The sequence below is a fragment of the Chaetodon auriga genome, chromosome 17 (assembly GCF_051107435.1).
Source record: "Chaetodon auriga isolate fChaAug3 chromosome 17, fChaAug3.hap1, whole genome shotgun sequence".
Classification (NCBI taxonomy): domain Eukaryota; kingdom Metazoa; phylum Chordata; class Actinopteri; order Chaetodontiformes; family Chaetodontidae; genus Chaetodon; species Chaetodon auriga.
The window spans coordinates 11,508,488-11,530,201 of NC_135090.1; the positions used below are offsets into that span (position 1 = coordinate 11,508,488).

Here is a 21,714-nt window from a genome sequence, read left to right on the forward strand (position 1 = left end):
TGCTTGTGTGTATGTAATGCTAAGAGGCTGAAGTAGATGCACAAGAAGATCAGATGCATTTAAGTGGATGTCAGATATCAGACTGTTGTCCTGCAGGCATGTGTATTGCAATTTGATTGCAGCCATCCTGTAGTTGTTTGCCCAAAATAGAAAAGCATGTATCAGAATTTGTTGACACGGTGGCACGGTGGCAACACTGTCGCCTCACAGCAAGAAGGTCCCGGGTTCGATTCTCGCTGCGGGCACCGGGATGTGTCCTCCACCATGCCTTCGGTGCCTGCTGCTCGAGGTAAAAAAAAGGGCCTTTCTGTGTGGAGTTTGCATGTTCTCCCCGTGTTCACCTGGGGTATCCTCCGTAAAACATACCCCCACTAAAAACATGCAGAAGATCACCACCTGACCAATGGTGACAAAACTGGAATTGGGAGGATGGGAGAAATGCGGAAGACAAATTTCACCTTCGTGTGCAGTGTCCAGCATGTGCATGTTGTGTGATAATAAAGGGGAATGTCTCCCCCTGATTCTTCTTCTAAAAAAAAAAAAAAAAATTCTTCTTCAAGAATAAAACATTTTTATGCCTTTTAACGACAGAGTATTCTATATGTAACCTAGTGCGTCTGATTATTACTGCCAGCCTTCAATCAGTTACTGATGGATTCATTTCACAGTTGCCTCAAGTTGTGCAGTTCATGTCATGACAAAAATTGAGGTGACAAAAGACCATTTTCACCACAGCACAGTATGTCATTCTAGCCATTTCATGTTTTTTCAGTGTGTGATCAAGTTAGGAATTCTACAGAAATACTGCAGCTTCATATATTCTTTAATTTAATCCTTTCTTCACCTTTTGCTGCTGCAGTTTATCAATTGTAAAATGAGTGTTCAAGTGTGTGAAACATTGATGAGAGAGATGGTTGACAAGCAACCTTCATGTCTGTCACATTATGACTTCAGTGATTGAGACGAATGAATGATATGGCTAGAGCTGTTCAGGGAAATGTTTGTGTCTCTGAGTTAATTGCACGTTAATTAAACCCCTCCATCATAACACAACAGCTCATGAATCACATTCCATTCTAATGAATGCACCTCGCCCTCCCCACCACTACGACAAGTATCACACATCTTACATAGGTGACAAATCTCAGGACTATAAATGGCCGACTGCTCTTAACCTTAAAGGAGATCAATATCTTGCGATAACTGTGAAGTAATAGTTTCGATCCTAAAACTTTATTTAAAACGTCGCCCTATTTTTCCGAGTGCGGCAGAATACTGTATTTTCTCCTTCGCCATCTTGATGTTCGATCGCACAGGCGGAAGCAACATCTTCGGCGGAGCAACAGCGGGTGTGGTTCGGACTTCTACGGGTGGTTCACCTAGCAGCCCTTTTCCTATTTTCAGCCAAGAGAAAGGAGAAAATTTTCCTGGCAGGAACCACGGAGGAGCCGCTCGACTCTGGTAAAGATAGTATGTTTACTACATCTATCATACAACGGATTCGCAGCGCGTCAATGTTTGCTTCACCAAAGAAAATCATCTTTGGCCAGGGAGGGGGCTCCGGTGGGGTTTTCTGATTTGGCTGGCAGCACAGCAGGTTTTGTACGGTGGCGCTTGGATCTACTTTTCATACGTCCTGGTTAGCTAAGCTAATCAAACCAGAATTAAACATTTGGAGGCTTCGCTTGAAAGTCACGATTCCAACAATGAACTGATTTGTAACAATAATGACTTGTAATATTGGTTGCGTGTCAGCAGATGTCTTTATAATTTAGACTTTGTGAGTAAAGCCCTGAACAGTGTTTGTTTATGTTAGCTAGCTAGCTAACTAGCGGAGGGGTTAGCTAGGCACGTTAGCTTAGCGAGCTTTCAAGGTAAGCTAGCCAACCTGTTAGCTAGCAGTGGCGGCTAATACACGTTAGCGCTTCGGTCTTGAATTATATAGCTATAAATATGTTTGGTGGTTGATCCTAACGTATACAGTTATCTGGGGCTTTTGGTCTTGATTAGATAAGCTGTTACGCTCGTACTTAGACCCACCATGAGAGGAGGAGTCATGGAAGTAATTGCGGGGCGGAGGGGGTAGTTTCTCTCATTGGAAACCCAAGCTGCGAGGTCGGAACTTGGCCGTGGTAGGGGGAGGGGGAGAAATATGCCTTTGATGTTCTTTGCCGCTGAATGGTGAATTGTGTTCATGCTGGCCTGGAAATACCCACCGCTTTGCTCTCTCGGCTGGAGGTGGAGGCTCGGCATTTCCCCTCATAGCTGCGTTAGCAAGCCAAACAAGTATTTGAATCGGGGGAGCTGGCACAGGTAGTGCAAGAGACAGCGGTTTTATTATTGAGACCACGTAGGAGAAACGCATAAACATTACGATTAGGTTTAGCTTTGGCAAACAAGAGCTCCAGGCTGAGTGTGAGTTGTCTCATTTTCCCTTGTGTACTTTTTTCCTTTTATACAGACATATCTGCTGTGCGGGCTGAGGGCAGGCAAGAACAATGGCTACCCAGTGTAAGTATGAAAAACTTTAATAGAAAATAGTTTTTAAGTTGATATGAACATGACTGTTCATAATTTGACTTTCTCTTTATGTGTAAGAGTTTCTCTGTACATAAAAACACGATTTTCTGAAAGCCTTGAGGCACTGTGGAAAGGAAAAATGGGAGCTAGGTGAGCACATGTCACACTATCCCAAGTAATTATGGTTCCTCTTTTGTTACATCTGAGTTTCTTCTTCAGAAAAAAAGTGTCTGTGGATTTAACAACGAATTTGATGTTTACCTGACCCAATTATTGATCTGTTCTCGAGGGTATCAGGTACAAAAGAATACCAGTTTTTCTTTGCTTTTTGTTCAGTTTACCTCAGTTTGCTCAAACAGGATGGAATTTTTTGTCACTCTCATTTTACATGCCCCTTATTATTTTCCTGACAACTTTTTAATTTATACATCTTCTGTTTGCTTTGACTCAAGATTAAAGATGTCATAGTGAGAGTTATAAGTGGGCTAAAGCTAAGATAAAGTAAAGATTACTGTTGTCCTGTCTGAGAATCTTATCAATTCTTATGTTTCACCTTTTGTGCCTTTTTTGTGTAGCTGATTTGATGGAGTTGGACATGGCAATGGGAGACAGCAAGGCTGCAGTGAGCCAGTGGCAGCAGCAGTCCTACCTGGATTCAGGGATCCAGTCTGGAGTCACCACCACAGCACCATCTCTGAGTGGCAAGGGAAACCCTGATGCTGAGGAGGATGATCCAACCCTCTATGACTGGGAGTTCAACCAGCCCTTCACTCCTGAAGCTACAGGTATATGAGATCGTGATTGATATCATGTTACCACAGCATAAATGGTGTGCCAAATCTCCAAAGATTTGTTGAATCTCATGATCGTCATATTGCTTTACTTTCAGACATTGAGGGATATGCTATGACCCGGGCCCAGCGGGTGCGTGCTGCCATGTTCCCAGAGACCCTGGAGGAGGGCATCCAGATCCCACCTACCCAACTGGACGCTGCCCACCCAACAGCAGTGCAGCGCCTGGCAGAGCCCTCTCAGATGCTGAAGCATGCTGTGGTCAACCTCATTAACTATCAAGATGATGCTGAGCTGGCCACTCGTGCCATCCCTGAGCTTACCAAACTGCTCAATGATGAGGACCAAGTACGTGTACAATTGAGTGGATTATCACATGAACATACTCAAACACCAAAATTATGCCTGCTGTGTAACATGGTACAATGTAAGTTTTTAGCAGTGCAGTTTACATCCCTTCCTAAATGATGCACCCCTAATATACACCATCTCTGTCCCAGGTTGTTGTGAATAAAGCAGCTGTAATGGTGCATCAGTTGTCAAAGAAGGAGGCATCACGCCACGCCCTGATGCGCTCTCCACAAATGGTTTCGGCCGTTGTTCGTGCCATGCAGAACACTGGTGATGTGGAGACAGCTCGCTGCTCTGCTGGCACCTTGCACAACCTTTCCCACCATCGTGAGGGGCTCCTTGCAATCTTCAAATCTGGAGGCATCCCTGCCCTGGTCAAGATGTTGGGGTAGGAAACTAGAAGAATTGTTCTTTGCTGCCTATGTGATAGTGTACACACATCCAAATGGCTCCGAGCTAGCAACAAGAATGCAGACATCTTGGAGTGTTTTTGTTGAGGGTTGTGTTGTTTTGATGGCAGAGAGTGATTTTGACAAGTTTTTTAAGATTTCCTTGTAGCTCAAATTTGTGTCATTGAATGGCAGCTCAAAAGGCAGACCCTGTCCTATTTCACAGATTTGACTATTTATTACATTCCATTGGCCACTAATCGGCAAGGCATGTTCATGATGTTCTTTTAATCATAGAGGCTTCCCAGACAATGACTCAAATGAACTGAAATGTATTCACATTTGTGTGCTTCAAACAGTCCTGCTCTCCCCCATTTCTCTTTCTGTCAGTCTACACTACAGGTGAACACTGGACAGTTTAAAAAGCAGGACTTTATCATAGTGCTTTTCTCACATCAAAGCAAACTGTGGCTATATTCTCAAATAACCAACTTCAGATCTTCACCAACCAGCTACATTCGGAAAGTCGGGAATGCCCCTCAATTAGACAAATTTGAAACTATTAAAATGTCTTCCTTCCTCACTTTACTCTTTGTGTTCTCCATGAAAAGCCAAAGCACACAGCCAAAACAGTTACCTGGCTGGCAAGTTGTGACCTGTTGGATGTCACATGGTGTGTGTTTGAATTTGCACCTGGAATCATGTTACCACATTTTAAAGGCAGAATGGAATTGTAGCATGATCTAACCACCCTGAGTCAAAATGGTCATCTTTTTAAATGAAGTCACATTTTATATATTTATAAAGACACTTTAAAATTTCAGTGATTTGAGTGTTTTTGTTGTGCTCTTAAAAACTTGTGTTGACATCTGCCTTAATCCAAGATTCAAAGAGCCGTTAACACACTGACTAAGCATGGCAGACTGTGTTCTACTGGTACTGGTGCTCCAAGGTACTTGTAATTTGCAGATGTCTGGACAGTGGTTATGAGTAACGGATCAGATCAGGAAGCCATTCTTTGTGGACAACATACTTTTCTGCAGTGACGTGTTGCCAGGTGTCATTGTTGGTCTTGAACATCACTTCACAGTTTTTTCGATAATCCCTGATGGGATAATGGTCTCTGACTTGTGATTCTAAAAATATTTGTTTTGTTGTTGTTTTTCTTTTTTTTGGGGTTTGTTTTGTCCAGACTAGGAATGTCAGTTTCGGTTAACTTTGCTTTCAGTGGCCCAGCGGCCATTAACTGGTAACTAGTCAGTTAATTTTGTGCTGAGGAGCACGCTGGACTCATCTTGCCCTAGAAGAATTCATTATCCCTCACAAATGGACAAGTTTTGGTTCCCAAAATTTTGTGTCTGAGTGACTAATGGCACATCTTACTCTGATTATCATCTTCAGTGGACATCATGACTAGAGATTTGTCAGACTTCAGCTGATTTTCTCTGTAAAAAATGGTAATTATCAGATACTGGAAACCCTGCTCCCAGTCAGCATTGATGAAGTGACAGGTCGTTGAGATGTAGCTTTCGTTAGTCAGAGCTGTCAAGCAGTCAGTGGTCAGAGCTAGCTTGTCTGCCCAGGCTAGCAGTGCGTTTTAATCACAGTTGATGGCATAATGTTCTCTGGCTCGAAGTACCAAGCTAGTTCATTGAATCCCTCGTCATCTACCAGTCACACAGCACACCAAGTGGGTGGTGGCCTCAGACCAGAGTGCATCACAGTGTGTTTTTGTGTGCAATTTGACCTGTAAACTATATGTGTAACTGATCACTGTCAACTGCTGAATACTGATTGTGACTTGTCATTATACTTGATGAAGGAAAGACCTGTCACTGTGTGTGTGATTTTCTGAGATAATCATGTGTATTTATATCCAAAGTGCTAGCTTTAAATGGTGGTTTTGGCTGTTAAAAGTGGTCTGGTCATTTATTTGTTTGTTGTTTATTTATTGATTGATTTTATGTATTTTTCCAGCTCGCCAGTGGACAGTGTCTTGTTCTACGCAATCACCACTCTCCACAACCTGCTGTTGCATCAGGAAGGGGCAAAGATGGCGGTGCGCCTGGCTGGAGGACTGCAGAAGATGGTGGCCCTGTTGTCTAACACCAATGTCAAGTTCCTGGCAATCACTACTGACTGCCTGCAGATCCTGGCATATGGAAACCAGGAAAGCAAGGTATTGGAACGTCAACTTATTTATGCATGCATTTACCTTAATTTGTTCATAAAGCCCCTCTTGTGGTTCCTCACCACATGGCTGACAGCAGTTTGTACCGTGTCTAAACCTAAACCTTTGTTTCAGCTGATCATTCTGGCCAGCGGTGGTCCCCAGGCCCTGGTCAACATCATGAGGACCTTCACATATGAGAAACTGCTGTGGACCACAAGCAGAGTGCTCAAGGTGCTCTCTGTTTGCTCAAGCAACAAGCCTGCCATCGTAGAGGCTGGTACGTACATACTCCCTGTACTGAAATGGAATAGAAACACAGCACAGTGAAAAATACATAAATAGAAATGTTCTGTTTCACTCATTGCAGTACAGCTGTGGGCATTATTAGAGGTCTTGGATACATTTTGTAGTTGTGATTTGCTTCCAAGGTGAAAGCCTTTTGATATCATGAATTTGTTTTTTTGTACTTTGGCTTGTGTGTGTAGGAGGCATGCAGGCCTTGGGGCTTCATCTGACAGACCCCAGCCAGCGTCTGGTGCAGAACTGCCTCTGGACTCTGAGGAATCTTTCAGATGCTGCCACTAAACAGGTACAACACACACACACTCAATAATGTAATGTTTAGAATGGCTGCTCAAAGTCCGTGTGCTAAATATCCAAATATCCATATTGTGAAGCAAAAATACACATATTCTATAATATGAGGCGATTTATTTTTTTTTTTTAAACAATCTAACAACTACATACAGCCTCCAGTTATGTTTGGACAGTTAAACTTCTTGCCCATTCATTGAAACCCATTTAATTATTAGCTAAAACAAAATACTAAGTGTTTTTGAGCACATGCATTCCTCTCTGCTCATTTTTTTTTCTTCTGTCCCGTCCTCTGCTCTCTCCAGGAGGGAATGGAGGGTCTCCTGGGGACCCTGGTCCAGCTGCTGGGCAGTGATGACATTAATGTAGTGACATGTGCCGCTGGCATCCTCTCCAACCTGACCTGCAACAACTACAGTAACAAACTCATGGTCTGCCAGGTATGTATTCAACACACAGCTTTTTGGACATGTGTTTTTGTGTACCATAAACCAAGACACTTGACATTATCCACTTTTGAACATTGCTATGTATCTCTGTTGAATGTAGATTGTGGCGTATCATGCGGTGTACTGACTGAATGATCTCATCATGTTAGGTTGGAGGCATTGAGGCTCTGGTGCGAACAGTGCTCAGAGCTGGAGACAGAGAGGACATCACAGAGCCGGCAGTCTGTGCTCTGCGTCACCTGACCTCGCGCCACCAGGATGCTGAGATGGCCCAGAATGCTGTGCGCCTTCATTATGGCCTGCCTGTGGTGGTCAAACTACTGCACCCTCCGTCCCACTGGCCACTAATCAAGGTCATTAAGATTTCAATTTCTCTGTACCTGCACACTTTCCCAGACTACCATTTTGGATCGACCTTGCATATAGTGACATCACCGATTAACTAACTCAAATATTCTTAATTTGCGTCCTGTTTAGGCCACAGTTGGTCTGATCCGCAACCTGGCCCTTTGCCCAGCCAACCACAGTGCTCTGCGGGAGCAGGGAGCCATCCCCCGCCTGGTCCAGCTGCTCGTCAGGGCTCACCAGGACACCCAGAGGCGCACCAGCATGGGAGGCAACCAGCAGCAGTTTGTGGTGTGTAACCAAGCCAAGAACCCCTCAAACTTTCTTTACTTGAGCATTTAGATTTTTTTTTGTATTTGATTTCTTTTGTTTCCCTCCACTCAAACACATCCAGGAGGGTGTGCGCATGGAGGAAATAGTGGAAGGCTGCACAGGAGCTCTGCACATCCTGGCCCGGGACGTCCACAACAGAATTGTCATCAGAGGGCTCAACACCATTCCACTCTTTGTCCAGGTAAAACTAAACCCCCAAACTATGGAGACAAACTTCTACAGTCACAAATCAGCTACATGTGAATGTGTTTTTTAAAATCTTATCTTTCTCTCTGCTCACTGTCTCCAGTTGCTGTATTCTCCAGTGGAGAATATCCAGCGTGTGGCAGCAGGTGTGCTGTGTGAACTGGCTCAGGACAAGGAAGCCGCAGAGGCAATCGAAGCTGAAGGAGCCACTGCTCCCCTCACTGAGCTCCTGCATTCCCGTAATGAGGGCGTTGGTGAGTATATACATTTACAAATGGACGCTGCACACATTTCTGATTGTCAGTGTGTTTGACTACGTGTTCCCATGCATTGTGTCCTGTAGCAACCTACGCTGCAGCCGTCCTGTTCCGCATGTCTGAGGACAAACCCCAGGACTACAAGAAACGTCTGTCGGTGGAGCTGACCAGCTCTTTGTTCAGAACTGAGCCTATGGCCTGGAATGAGGTACATGCACATACACAATACGCACAGTTATTGCACTTCTGGACACAGTTAGTAATTTGTGACGGAATTAGGACACAGACATCCGCTCCTTCTCGTAGGCTGGCTTGTCAGGTTTTACTCATTGCTGTTGTGCCTTTTTGTAGACTGGAGACCTGGGACTGGATATGGGAGCTCAGGGAGACCCTCTGGCGTACAGGCAGGATGGTTCGTGTCTGCTTTTATCTCAAATGAAATCCCTTCTCCATTTCTCACCTCATTTCATCATCTTTTGGTTTATGGAATCTGATCTGATTTTTGTGGTTTCTATTGATATTGATGGAAAAATAAATTGTAACTGATTGAATGTTGTGCGACAAAATGTTTTTCTGCATAGAGGCTTTTGACTATTTTCAGTGAGAATTGAATATCATGAATTCATAAAAAATCTCAGATAGGATGATGCTAATGTCATCCTATATCTTTCTTCCTCTGTCATCCAGTGCTACTCAGCAGTGACAGCTGATGACTGTACATGTACATCTTTTTCCTTTTCTTTTGCCTCTCAGATGGAGCCTACCGGGCCTACCCAACAGCCTACGGCCAGGACTCCCTTTTGGACCCCATGATGGAAGGCGCAGACTACCATGCTGACACTCTGCCCGACCTGGGCCACCACACTGATCCATTGCCAGACCTTGGCCACACCCAGGACCTGATGGACAGCAACCAGCTGGCCTGGTTTGACACCGACCTGTAGGATTGGTAAGACAGACAGAAAAAGCGCAAGTTCACAGTGAAAGCAATATTTTTCTACATGGCATCACATCGATTGAAACTGTTCTCTTGTGCTCTTTTTTGCAGTTGTATTCTAGAACCTGCATTGTGATCGGCCTGTATTGTCTGAATCAGGATTATGATTGGCCTGTAGAGTTGTTGAAGGTAAAGAGAGGAATAAGGGGTCTTGGAAAGTGCCTGACACAAGAAAACAAAGATGGTTGCCACGGGAAAGTTTAAGCAAGTCGAAGCGGGGGGAGGGGGGGTTAAAGTATCAGAGAGACACAGTGGAGGTCTTGGAGCAGGTTATCTAAATGGATGAGTGCACATGAGGTGGATCTTAAAAGTTTGAAACACATAATGTTTTAGCCTTGCCTGTATTCTTATCAGTTTTTTGTTTCTATTTTTCTTATTCTATTTTTTTATTTCTTTTTGTATTACTCCTTCTCTGTTATGGTACTGACCCAGCTTGCCTTCGCACTAGCCATCTTCATTTTCTCTTCAATGCTAATCATTTGTAATTTTTTTTTTTTTTAAACGTATATTACATGTAGTGTTAAGTTATAGTGATATTATACAATGTTCCTTTGGTTTATGGCCGAATGTGTAGAACACTAATAATCAGTTGAATTGTACTCTGACTTAAAGTGTAACATTGTGTAGTTTTTTTTATAATCTCAAAAATGGAGAATTATGCATTCTTAATATGTGCTTGTTTAAGCATAAAATATGTCAGTGTCACAAATGTTCTAAAGAGGGGTATGGGTGAAATTGAGGGTGGGTCTGGGATAAATCTAGAGACAAGTGTTTTATATACAGTATCACTGGTAGGTTAACAACTATTTTGTATGCTATCATTGGATGTCTGATAGAAAAGTCTTTAACGCTATCATTGGTGGTCTAATAAAACCCAGTTTTATGTGCTATCAAAGGTAGCTAGGTTGATGAACCAGTTGTAGTCCTGCTGTGCTTATTTTGGAGACGAGGTTATGACACGGCTGAACAATAAAATGGCATTTTATTTCATTTAGTCTCTCCTGTGTCTTCTGTCCGCCCATGGGATGTGGTGGTTGTTTAATGCTTTGATAGACGGGCCTGTGTTTTCAAGCTTCACATTTCAAATGCAACATTCGTCATCACTGCGCCTCCAGTTGTTGCATTGACGGTTCTGCCTGTGAAGTGTGGACAACATTGTAAGCCAGGAGAAGAGCTCAGTATGATGGTGTCCGTGTGGTCAAAGTTCCTGTGGTTTTTGATGCTGTTGTGTACTTCAGAAACATTTAAGCACCACGTGATGGAGACAAGCAGTCTGAAGGTGTTTGACTTGTTCAGTGGATGGAATACATTCCTTTAAAAAAAAAAAAAAAAAAGCACTTATCAAAGGCAGACTCAAAGCTTTTCCATCCTCTAAAGGAGCTTTCACCTTTATTAACCTCCGACTTTCACTTTCAGCTGACTCTCTTGTGTAAGTTCAGATGAGTCCAATAGAGAAAAAAACACCCAGATTTGTAAATCCCCAAACAGGAGCAAGAGTCATGGCTACAGAGTTTCACTAATGTTTCAGTGCTTGCGTAAGAGTGATCTGTGACAGAGAGGTGCTCAAGAGAAAGTTTGAAGTGGTTTATGAGAGCCGGAAAGGATAGAAGTTCACGTTTCAATAAGATTTTCACAGCATGACTAGATATAAAAGCAAGTGACACAAGAAAATAAAGATATTAAATTTAACTAGGAGAAGAGCTTTCCTTGAAAATCTTATTAGATGTAAAGTAAGACTGAAACAATGCAGAATTCAGGATTGGAGAGGTCCACAGTTTTCTCAATAAACAAAATCTAACACGATAAACATTCCACAATTTATCTCCCTGCTTCAGAGGAACGTCTGTAGTTGTTGAAGAGTAAATCTCTGATGCATTTGTGCCTTCAGAGATGTGTGAAAAGGTGTAGACAGTGACAGTATCATTGGAACTGATCTATCATCACAGGCCTATAAGAGTGCAAGTGAGTGTAAATGAGGACCTTTTCATGAGAGAAGGAGGTCTGAATGCTCTGGAGGGCTCATGCATATGACAATAGATCTTGATCGTGTTCATGGTGTTGTGAATGTGTCTGATCCATAGATTTACAGAGTTAAATGATAAGCCTAAAACACTAATGTTTCTTTTATTTTGTTGTTGAAGTCTGATCTGCCACATAAACTCAAGTGTGAGTGTGAGTATGTAAACACTCACTTATGGTCAGGGGTTACGTAAACTATCAGCAGAAAGGAACATATCAGTTATCTGTTCTTTTGACACATATTTGTTTTAATGTGCTGAGATTAAATGAATTATTTTGTTAATAACAATAAAGGATCTGGAATTTATGCAGAAATGCATTTCTTTTTTTCTACAAAAAACTGTTAACTTAGATGCAAAAAAGGGAGTTATTCTTGTTGAAGGCCCCACCCCGCTATATCCACCTCATTAAGGGAACAAAAGGTCCTCATTAAGCTGCAGTGCACACCCTCTGATGTCCTATTGTCCCAGCAGGACTTATATCCACAGGTGACCCCTTCAGGTCCACATCACGCTGCTCTGTGTGTGGACTCCACTGATTCTCTCCAACGAACAAGATGAAGAACAAGATGGAGAAGCATGGAGCTCAGCTGCCTCTCTTTGCTCCAGCCAGCAGCTCTCAGCAGCGTCTGTTCAGGAAGAGCACCACCTACCTGGCTAAGATCGCTGTCGTCCTCCAAGACGCTCCACACAAGATGCTCACTTTCACTCAGGTAAGAAAGAGTCAATGGGCATCTGTAAGAAAGTGTCCCATGAAACACAGAGTGTCATTTTCAAACCTTTCTTTTTCAACTTGATGTTTTCAGCTGATGGACAAGCTGGCGCCACTCATTTGTGAGGACAGAAAATCTGTTGAGAACAACATCAGAGTGTGTTTATCAGCCAACAAATGTTTTGTCAAGGTAAGTCTTTATTCCAAAGCTTTTCATATTTCAAATGATTGTATCATTTCATCAAAGGAGAATCTGAGCCTCCGTCTCTAAAAGCCTGCATTGTGTTTTTCAGGTTCCAGTGGTTCCAGATTCACTGGACAGTAAGAAAAACTACTGGAAACTGGAGCCCAGTCAGATCACAGCAAAGATGGTGCGTCGTCACTTCAAAGGGATCCTGCAGCTCTTCCCTGAGTTGGCCTCCAAGGTGGAAACGGAGAACATGAGCAGAGCATCAGAGTGCCGCTCAGCTCTCCACTCCGCTGAGGCTGCAGCCTGCAGAGCTGTTCACATCAGGTGTGAGGTGAAGTTCAGCGGTCCTTTCTCCATCGAGTCCCTCCTGAAGAGAGACAGTCCCTCCGCTCGGGCCTCCGCAGCCTCTCCTCTGTCCGCTGTGCCGCTCGGAGCGGAGCTGCAGCCTCGGTCCACAAAGAGGAGCTTCAGCTGGGACCCTGAGGAGCCTCTCCTCCTTCAAGCTGCAGCTGGAAGTTCCTCCATCTGCTCAGCAGGGGGCAGCACACACCGTGGACTCACTGCTAATGGAGCCGCTCAGCCCGTCAAGAGGATGCTTGTGTGCACTGAGGCCTCATTCCCCGTCTACAGCAGAGCCAGCCCTGCTCCTTATTACAGCAGCCCACACAGCAGTTACATCACTTACTCTGAACCCACATTTACCCACAATGCTTTCCGTTTCTGGCTGTAATGTGTGTTGCACCTGACATACCAGCTTTCTGGAGCACTTTATATTTTCAATAAAATGGAAAAAAAAAAGAACTGTTGTGTTTTGTTTTCTGCAAGGAAGCTGCAAACAAAATCCACACTTCCCTGACAGACTGACAGAGGAAAGACACAGTAAAATGCAAACATCCATGAAATGTTTCATTGTCTTACCAAGTGTGAAAAATCACAACTACTACAACTAAATGAATAAAAACTAGTAAGTCTTATCTAACAACAGTGCAGACAGCTCTTTGGTAAATATTTCAGGGAAGTTTGATAAATAACACATTACCTTTCCTGTTATATAAAAAACATTTGATATTGTTCAAGTATATCATAAGATACTACAAGAGATTTAGATCTGTTGAAATTATTGTATTGATTTTATGTTAAAGAGAAAAAGAACACTAAGAATTATCATGCGGAGGCCTTATTTGTGTTCTTTTCAGGAAGCCAAAGCAAGTATTTCTGATTAATCACCAATTTCATTAAAATAGATCTAAGTGGAAATGTTTGCACTTCACTACATCCCAGTTTATTTTTGCTTCAGAGGAAACTTCATACATATTAAGCAGATGCAAAAGAACACTTTGTCCTTCCACAAAGAGATCACCCTCAGAGGCAGCAGCTGTAATACATGAGGTGGCAAACACTGGAATGTGGGTGATTAAACAAGAACAATGCTGTTAGTTGAAGTTTCTAAGTTGAAACCTTTTGGCAACATTCCAGTGATTTTCACCTCGTCCGAGCTCAGCGGGAGCATTTCGCTGACGTGCAGTGAACATGTATGGACGATGCTGTGCGGATTCTTAAATAATATTGTCTCATCTCAGTGTGCGCTGTGTCATTTGGGATGAAGTCCTGCAGACAGACACAGGGACGTCTCACACTGCTGGAGACTAAATATGAGTGCAGGGACAAATCTTCATCCTGGTATTGTGTATGCTGCCTCATTGTCATGATTTACAGGGAAAACTTGAATACAACAGAGCCATCATTAAAGTTATTATGGCACACAAGTTATATGCACATTATGGAAAATGTTTGACTATCAACATTTAATGATGTCAGTGACTTCTGGTGTGGAGAAAAAAATATATATACATATTTTGACCTCTTATTAAACAACTAAAAGCTTTGTTTGTTTTTCCATTTTATTGAAAATATAAAGTGCTCCAGAAAGCTGGTATGTCAGGTGCAACACACATTACAGCCAGAAACGGAAAGCATTATGGGTAAATGTGGGTTCAGAGTAAGTGATGTAACTGCTGTGTGGGCTGCTGTAATAAGGAGCAGGGCTGGCTCTGCTGTAGACGGGGAATGAGGCCTCAGTACACACAAGCATCCTCTTGATGGGCTGAGCAGCTCCATTAGCAGTGAGTCCACGGTGTGTGCTGCCCCCTGCTGAGCAGATGGAGGAACTTCCAGCTGCAGCTTGACGGAGGAGAGGCTCCTCAGGGTCCCAGCTGAAGCTCCTCTTTGTGGACCGAGGCTGCAGCTCCGCTCCCAGCGGCACACCGGACAGAGGAGAGGCTGCGGAGACCCGAGCGGAGGGACTGTCTCTCTTCAGGAGGGACTCGATGGAGAAAGGACCGCTGAACTTCACCTCACACCTGATGTGAACAGCTCTGCAGGCTGCAGCCTCAGCGGAGTGGAGAGCTGAGCGGCACTCCGATGCTCTGCTCATGTTCTCCGTTTCCACCTTGGAGGCCAACTCAGGGAAGAGCTGCAGGATCCCTTTGAAGTGACGACGCACCATCTTTGCTGTGATCTGACTGGGCTCCAGTTTCCAGTAGTTTTTCTTACTGTCCAGTGAATCTGGAACCACTGGAACCTGAAAAACACAACGCAGGCTTTTAGAGACGCAGGCTCAGATTCTCCTTTGATGAAATGATACAATCATTTGAAATATGAAAAGCTTTGGAATAAAGACTTACCTTGACAAAACATTTGTTGGCTGATAAACACACTCTGATGTTGTTCTCAACAGATTTTCTGTCCTCACAAATGAGTGGTGCCAGCTTGTCCATCAGCTGAAAACATCAAGTTGAAAAGAAAGGTTTGAAAATGACACTCTGTGTTTCATGGGACACTTTTCTTACAGATGCCCATTGACTCTTTCTTACCTGAGTGAAAGTGAGCATCTTGTGTGGAGCGTCTTGGAGGATGACAGCGATCTTAGCCAGGTAGGTGGTGCTCTTCCTGAACAGACGCTGCTGAGAGCTGCTGGCTGGAGCAAAGAGAGGCAGCTGAGCTCCACGCTTCTCCATCTTGTTCTGCATCTTGTTTGTTGGAGAGAATCAGTGGAGTCCACACACAGAGCAGCGTGATGTGGACCTGCAGGGGTCACCTGTGGATATAAGTCCTGCTGGGACAATAGGACATCAGAGGGTGTTCACTGCAGCTTAATGAGGACCTTTTGATAAGTAGATGAGCCATTCCTGCTGGAGGTGGAGCCAGCCATCAAAGTAATGGTGCAGTTCCAAAAGTTCATCAGCCCATGTGTCTATGTGGATGTTCAGAGACTGATCTGCCTGTTTATTCACATTAGCAGTCTAAGTTGTTCAGAATTAAAACTTTAAATAAGACAACAGATCAACAAACTACACAAATCTACAAAAATATACAAGGTTTTGTGAACATCTGAAGCTATAATTTGATTATAATTTAAACAAAGCCAATACATCTTTCAAAACAGTCATCAGTTTTAGAATAAATCATTCACTTTAAATGTTAACCTTAAAAGAAAACTGAAGTTTTTTGGTTGAAATGCATCCATCTCAGAGCAGTACTCACGTGAAGCTGTTCACAGCAGACAGACTTCAGCTCATTCTCAGCAATCTGCAGGTGTGTGTTGTTCCTGCTTCGGTCTGTGGGACTGTGAACATTTTAGTTTGAAGCATAAGTTTTCCATCGTACAGCCTGTACAACATTATTTCTTAAGTTGTTAAAAGACACAAAGTAAACAAGCTGTTTTCAGCCTCTCAAATGCTGCTCTGCTAATACACAAATGATATGTATGTATTATATATATTGTAAATTACCATAGGGTATATAACACTTGTGCAATATTTTTTTGTCTTCTTGTCCTCTGACTTCTTGCACTCTGTCTTGTTGCTGCTGTAACATGTGAATTTCCCCCATTGTGGGATAAATCAAAAAGACAGGAACTAGCTAACATTAGCTAGCCCTCTCAATAAATAGATAGAGATAAAAGATTGTGACGATAAAATCAATTATCCACCAATTTTGTAACTTACCAAGAAGACGAAATTCAAAATGTTGAGGGCGTACTTTGCGTGCCTCTCCCTCCTTCTCATCATGGCTGCTTTTTTTTTGTTGTTGTTGTTGTTTTTTTTTTACAGTTTTTCCCCATTGGTTTGGCTCATTTCTTGAAACAGAAATTACATTCTCAAAACTCTAAGATCATTTGGCAAAACAGTCTTACAGTTCAGCACAACACCATAGCTCACTTGCAAAAGCTCATATCTCCCCCAAAACTGTTCACTCATGCTTCAAAACTAAATTCCTTTCCCATATAAACAGTCAGTGCCACCAAAACTGCCTGTGTGTTAGTGAAATACCTAAGTTCTCAGAATATGAGTGAAGTTCTCATGTGTCTAAAGACTTTTCCAGTGACGTTCCAGTCAAAACCTTTGTGTCTGCTGTAATCACCCATTTCAACAGTTACATTCCAGCGATTATCACCTCTTTCGTTACAGCCTTTGTCTGTGAGGGTGATTTACCTGTTTGTGGTGGACCACACTTTAATCTGCTAAATATTCATTAGACGTTCTTTCAACCATCTCTGTCCAAAATATTAGAGAAAGTCAAAATAGTACTTGATAAATACAAGTACCCATAAATAATATCTTAAATGGATCTGAGTGTTCTGTTGTCGATTAAAAAGAACAATATTAGACTGTGTAAGTGGCCAATATTTGATGAAGAGAGACAAGCATCTTGCCAGTACCTTCGGTCATCTTAACTTGACAAATTGTACAATAAATGATTTCAGTGGAAATTTATATGTAAACCCTGTCAGTCTTTTTTTATAAGTGTTTGAAGCTTCCTTTTGCCCATTTCTTTTTAAAGTGACCCGTCCAGCAAAGGACAAACGCACCCTTCCACTGACATGTAAAATTACTTTTGCCTATTTAGTTCACCCAAAAATGTGCCTTCTGATTTTGCTTCCTTCTCTCATGTCTTTCGTTATTTTCTCCCTGAACTGTAAACTTCAAGTGTAAACTGTAACACTTCTTGCAACAGACCCCAGAGCAGCTGACTTGCACAGCTTCAATCAAAGACAAGTGAAATCAGCTGGCTTGGTCAACGTGGAAAGTTCTAAACTTGTTTTTGCACAGAGCACTCAGTCCAGGTAATGTGTTGATGCATCTGATGAGGATCACTGATGTAAATGACCTTTGTCATTATGTGGGACAAAAAGGCAATAAGTCTGACTTTGAAGGAGTGACGTGCAAACGGCTGGAATGTGATTGATTGCTCATTGGAATGTCAGTGTGTATTAGCAGAGCAGCCTTTGAGAGGCTGAAAACAGCTTGTTTACTTTGTGTCTTTTAACAACTAAAGAAATAATGTTGTACAGGCTGTACGATGGAAAACTTATGCTTCAAACTAAAATGTCCACAGTCCCACAGACCGAAGCAGGAACAACACACACCTACAGATTGCTGAGAATGAGCTGAAGTCTGTCTGCTGTGAACAGCTTCACGTGAGTACTGCTCTGAGATGGATGCATTTCAGCCAAAAAACCTTCAGTTTTCTTTTGAGGTTAACATTTAAAGTGAATGATTTATTCTAAAACTGATGACTGTTTTGAAAGATGTATTGGCTTTGTTTACATTATAATCAAATTATAGCTTCAGATGTTCACTAAACCTTGTATATTTGTGTAGTTTGTTGATCTGTTGCCTTATTTAAAGTTTTAATTCTGAACAACTTAGACTGCTAATGTGAATAAACAGGCAGATCAGTCTCTGAACATCCACATAGACACATGGGCTGATGAACTTTTGGAAGTGCACCATTACGTTGATGGCTCGCTCCACCTCCAGCAGGAATGGCTCATCTACTTATCAAAAGGTCCTCATTAAGCTGCAGTGCACACCCTCTGATGTCCTATTGTCCCAGCAGGACTTATATCCACAGGTGACCCCTGCAGGTCCACATCACGCTGCTCTGTGTGTGGACTCCACTGATTCTCTCCAACGAACAAGATGCAGAACAAGATGGAGAAGCGTGGAGCTCAGCTGCCTCTCTTTGCTCCAGCCAGCAGCTCTCAGCAGCGTCTGTTCAGGAAGAGCACCACCTACCTGGCTAAGATCGCTGTCATCCTCCAAGATGCTCCACACAAGATGCTCACTTTCACTCAGGTAAGAAAGAGTCAATGGGCATCTGTAAGAAAAGTGTCCCATGAAACACAGAGTGTCATTTTCAAACCTTTCTTTTTCAACTTGATGTTTTCAGCTGATGGACAAGCTGGCACCACTCATTTGTGAGGACAGAAAATCTGTTGAGAACAACATCAGAGTGTGTTTATCAGCCAACAAATGTTTTGTCAAGGTAAGTCTTTATTCCAAAGCTTTTCATATTTCAAATGATTGTATTATCTTATCAAAGGGGAAACTGAGCCTGCGTCTCTAAAAGCCAGCGTTGTGTTTTTCAGGTTCCAGTGGTTCCAGATTCACTGGACAGTAAGAAAAACTACTGGAAACTGGAGCCCAGTCAGATCACAGCAAAGATGGTGCGTCGTCACTTCAAAGGGATCCTGCAGCTCTTCCCTGAGTTGGCCTCCAAGGTGGAAACGGAGAACATGAGCAGAGCATCGGAGTGCCGCTCAGCTCTCCACTCCACTGAGGCTGCAGCCTGCAGAGCTGTTCACATCAGGTGTGAGGTGAAGTTCAGCGGTCCTTTCTCCATCGAGTCCCTCCTGAAGAGAGACAGTCCCTCCGCTCGGGCCTCCGCAGCCTCTCCTCTGTCCGGTGTGCCGCTGGGAGCGGAGCCGCAGCCTCGGTCCACAAAGAGGAGCTTCAGCTGGGACCCTGAGGAGCCTCTCCTCCTTCAAGCTGCAGCTGGAAGTTCCTCCATCTGCTCAGCAGGGGGCAGCACACACCGTGGACTCACTGCTAATGGAGCTGCTCAGCCCATCAAGAGGATGCTTGTGTGCACTGAGGCCTCATTCCCCATCTACAGCAGAGCCAGCCCTGCTCCTTATTACAGCAGCCCACACAGCAGTTACATCACTTACTCTGAACCCACATTTGCCCATAATGCTTTCCGTGTCTCCTATCTCCAAACTGCACTTATATGATTTTTTTTTATTATTATTTTTTTTAGTGGAGTGAACACCTCAGATTTTTTTCTTCAGAAACCACACAAGGCCCCTAACTGGTCTCATGTGTGTCTCAAATATTTCCTTTGTGTGGCTTTGTGTTGTCGGTGGATAACTCCAGGAAGATGCTTAAACTTTTTTTTTTTTCTTTGTGTGTGTGTGTGTGTGTGTGTGTGTGTGTGTGTGTGTGTGTGTTTGAGGTCAGCATCTGACCATAAGAGGGCAGCATCGTATTTCAAAGTTTACCATGAAATCAAATAATTGTCAACATGCTTCCTTGTCTCAAATGATTAAAGATGTTCCGTCTGCATCCTGGTACTTTTGTGCAGCATTTTATGTGACGTTGCTGTTGATCATTATCAATATTACATTGTCTATTCATAGTCACACCTGTCTTCCTAATCTCACCTGTAAATCTAGGTCATGTCATGTTTTAGGGTGTGAGGAGACTAACCACAACATCTGATGATGCCTGCAGTGATTTCATGCACCAGAAACTGCAAACCATTCGATAGCATTAACCAGACCACTTGGTTGAAATTTGACCCATCAAACCTTCAGTTTGAAGGCTGCAGTCCCCTTATTCAGTGGGTGACATAATGCTGAGTTGACTGACCATGGTGGCATGGTTTAGTTGAGCAAATAGTTAGTAGATGAAATCTGTTTGCGTTTGTATTTGCAGCACATCTGTGACACAAGGTACATTGCGTGAGCGATGACCCACTTAGTCCACCTGAACCTGGACGAGAGAATGGGAGGCCGAGCAGAAGAGTGTCGCTGTCCACTACATCTTGCTGTTAGGTCACAAGACGGTGCTGAATTATGATCACTCAACACAAGACATTTCCACCTCACAAACAGGCTTGGTAGCGAGTGGTAAATAGTGTACATGTAAACACCTGAGATGGACTGAAAAAGGACTGAAAATTGCATGTTTGCACAGTTTTTAGCCCTATATGCAGTTTTGTTTTTAAAGTTTTGTATGTATCTCAAGTTATGTTGTCCAGCAAGTAAAACCATGGGTTAACAGTAAAGTTTTACCAAATGTTTGTCTTCCAGCATTTCATTTAAAACAAGAGTTTGAGTCTCAACAACTCAACAGGTCAGAGGAGATTGAGTTTTGTTCAGCACTTTTGAGTTACGGAGCAAATAACTGAGTAGATCGTGTGGCTTAATGTCATGTTTAGATATTGATTCTCATTCATTTTATCCCCCAGCTTGACAGGCCTTATCAAGGTCAAGAATTTCTCATTGATAACGTCAGAGCATGTGAGTGTTTCAGTTGAAGGCACACCAGGGGAGGTCTGTCATGAGCCAAGAACTTGGCTTGGCTTGACTTGACGAGGGCAAGGAAGAGGAGTTGGGTGAGCTCAGCATTTGGCACTGTATGCCCACGGCATACTTCCACACTGCAGGATTAGTGGTGGACGACCTAGATTGCGGCGCAGCCCTCCTGCCCTCCATCTTTTTTTTCCCCCTCCCTCCCCGACTGGTCAACAGAGATTACACTCAGAGAGCAGAGCCTGGCAGTCAGACAGGACGACTGAGCATGTGACTGAGTGACACACTGAGGGACAAAAAACCACTTCTCTTCCCTTTCCTTCTCTGCTTCTCATTCTCCTCTCCTCTACTGTATTCCTTATACTTTTGTGTAATTTACACAGACCGCTTTATCTTCCTCCAGAGCAGCTTCTTTGGGGATATTACATTAAGTACTACCCTGGGATGAAGAAGGCCTTAGTCAAGCATAGGAAGTGCTTTGTTTTCAATGTTTGTGTGTGTCACAGTCAAGGATTTGACTGTGACACACAGAATTTCATGAAAGCGTTGGAAAAATGATACCAGGAGACTGAGCTGACAAGTTTTCCTTTAACTGCATGATCAAAGGAAACTGGAGCTTCTCTGTCTGTCTGTCTGTCTGTCTGTCTGTCTGTCTGTCTGTCTGTCTGCCGTTAAGGATTAACTTCACTTGCTGGTTTACAAACTGGTTCAAGCATTAATCCCTTGAATGCTGTATTGTACAGAGAAGACTGACTGTATCTCTGAATGCCATCATGCGGCTTCTCTGTATGTATGCATGTTTAGCTCTGATGTTAGTCTTTCTCCATCTGAACCAAACTATGCCCCTCCTCTCCCTTCAAATAAGACCAAACTGTGTCTGGGGTCAATGACACAAGCACAATGACAGTTAAATGCTCTGCAGCTGATATTGTGATGATTTGTTATAGGTAATATAGTTTTTGTTCCACCAGGAATGGCCTGATTGCCCTTGGCCCTGTGTGTGTGTGTGTGTGTGTGTGTGTGTGTGT

General features: G+C 43.1%; 4 protein-coding genes across 5 annotated transcripts; 3 read left to right on the forward strand and 1 right to left on the reverse strand.

Annotated features, from left to right (window-relative positions):
* The first annotated feature begins 1,053 nt into the window (after positions 1 to 1,053).
* Positions 1,054 to 10,376, forward strand: LOC143335132 (catenin beta-1-like). 2 transcript variants are annotated; one of them, XM_076754317.1, is made up of 17 exons: positions 1,054 to 1,461; positions 2,462 to 2,511; positions 3,096 to 3,305; positions 3,410 to 3,660; positions 3,813 to 4,051; positions 6,030 to 6,231; positions 6,358 to 6,502; positions 6,711 to 6,814; positions 7,125 to 7,259; positions 7,418 to 7,621; positions 7,746 to 7,904; positions 8,008 to 8,127; positions 8,236 to 8,386; positions 8,476 to 8,597; positions 8,741 to 8,801; positions 9,143 to 9,338; positions 9,438 to 10,376. In XM_076754317.1, the coding sequence occupies exons 2-16, from the start codon at positions 2,499 to 2,501 to the stop codon at positions 9,331 to 9,333; spliced, it is 2,307 nt and encodes a 768-aa protein (XP_076610432.1). In that variant the 5' UTR covers positions 1,054 to 1,461; positions 2,462 to 2,498; the 3' UTR covers positions 9,334 to 9,338; positions 9,438 to 10,376. The 2 variants fall into 2 exon arrangements, with proteins under 2 accessions (XP_076610432.1, XP_076610433.1); XM_076754318.1 differs by lacking the exon at positions 1,054 to 1,461 and adding an exon at positions 1,566 to 1,780.
* Positions 10,377 to 11,973: 1,597 nt separating this feature from the next.
* Positions 11,974 to 13,036, forward strand: LOC143334900 (uncharacterized). Its single transcript, XM_076753892.1, has 3 exons — positions 11,974 to 12,117; positions 12,211 to 12,306; positions 12,410 to 13,036. Exons 1-3 carry the CDS (start codon positions 11,974 to 11,976, stop codon positions 13,034 to 13,036), a joined length of 867 nt encoding a protein of 288 aa, XP_076610007.1.
* A 1,224-nt stretch (positions 13,037 to 14,260) lies between these two features.
* Positions 14,261 to 15,356, reverse strand: LOC143334970 (uncharacterized). The gene is made up of 3 exons (XM_076754020.1): positions 15,180 to 15,356; positions 14,991 to 15,086; positions 14,261 to 14,887 (listed from the first exon to the last, which is right to left on the reverse strand). Exons 1-3 carry the CDS (start codon positions 15,333 to 15,335, stop codon positions 14,261 to 14,263), a joined length of 879 nt encoding a protein of 292 aa, XP_076610135.1. The 5' UTR covers positions 15,336 to 15,356.
* A 2,946-nt stretch (positions 15,357 to 18,302) lies between these two features.
* On the forward strand, positions 18,303 to 19,384 carry LOC143335273 (uncharacterized). Its single transcript, XM_076754562.1, has 3 exons — positions 18,303 to 18,446; positions 18,541 to 18,636; positions 18,740 to 19,384. Exons 1-3 carry the CDS (start codon positions 18,303 to 18,305, stop codon positions 19,382 to 19,384), a joined length of 885 nt encoding a protein of 294 aa, XP_076610677.1.
* The last annotated feature ends 2,330 nt before the right edge of the window (positions 19,385 to 21,714 follow it).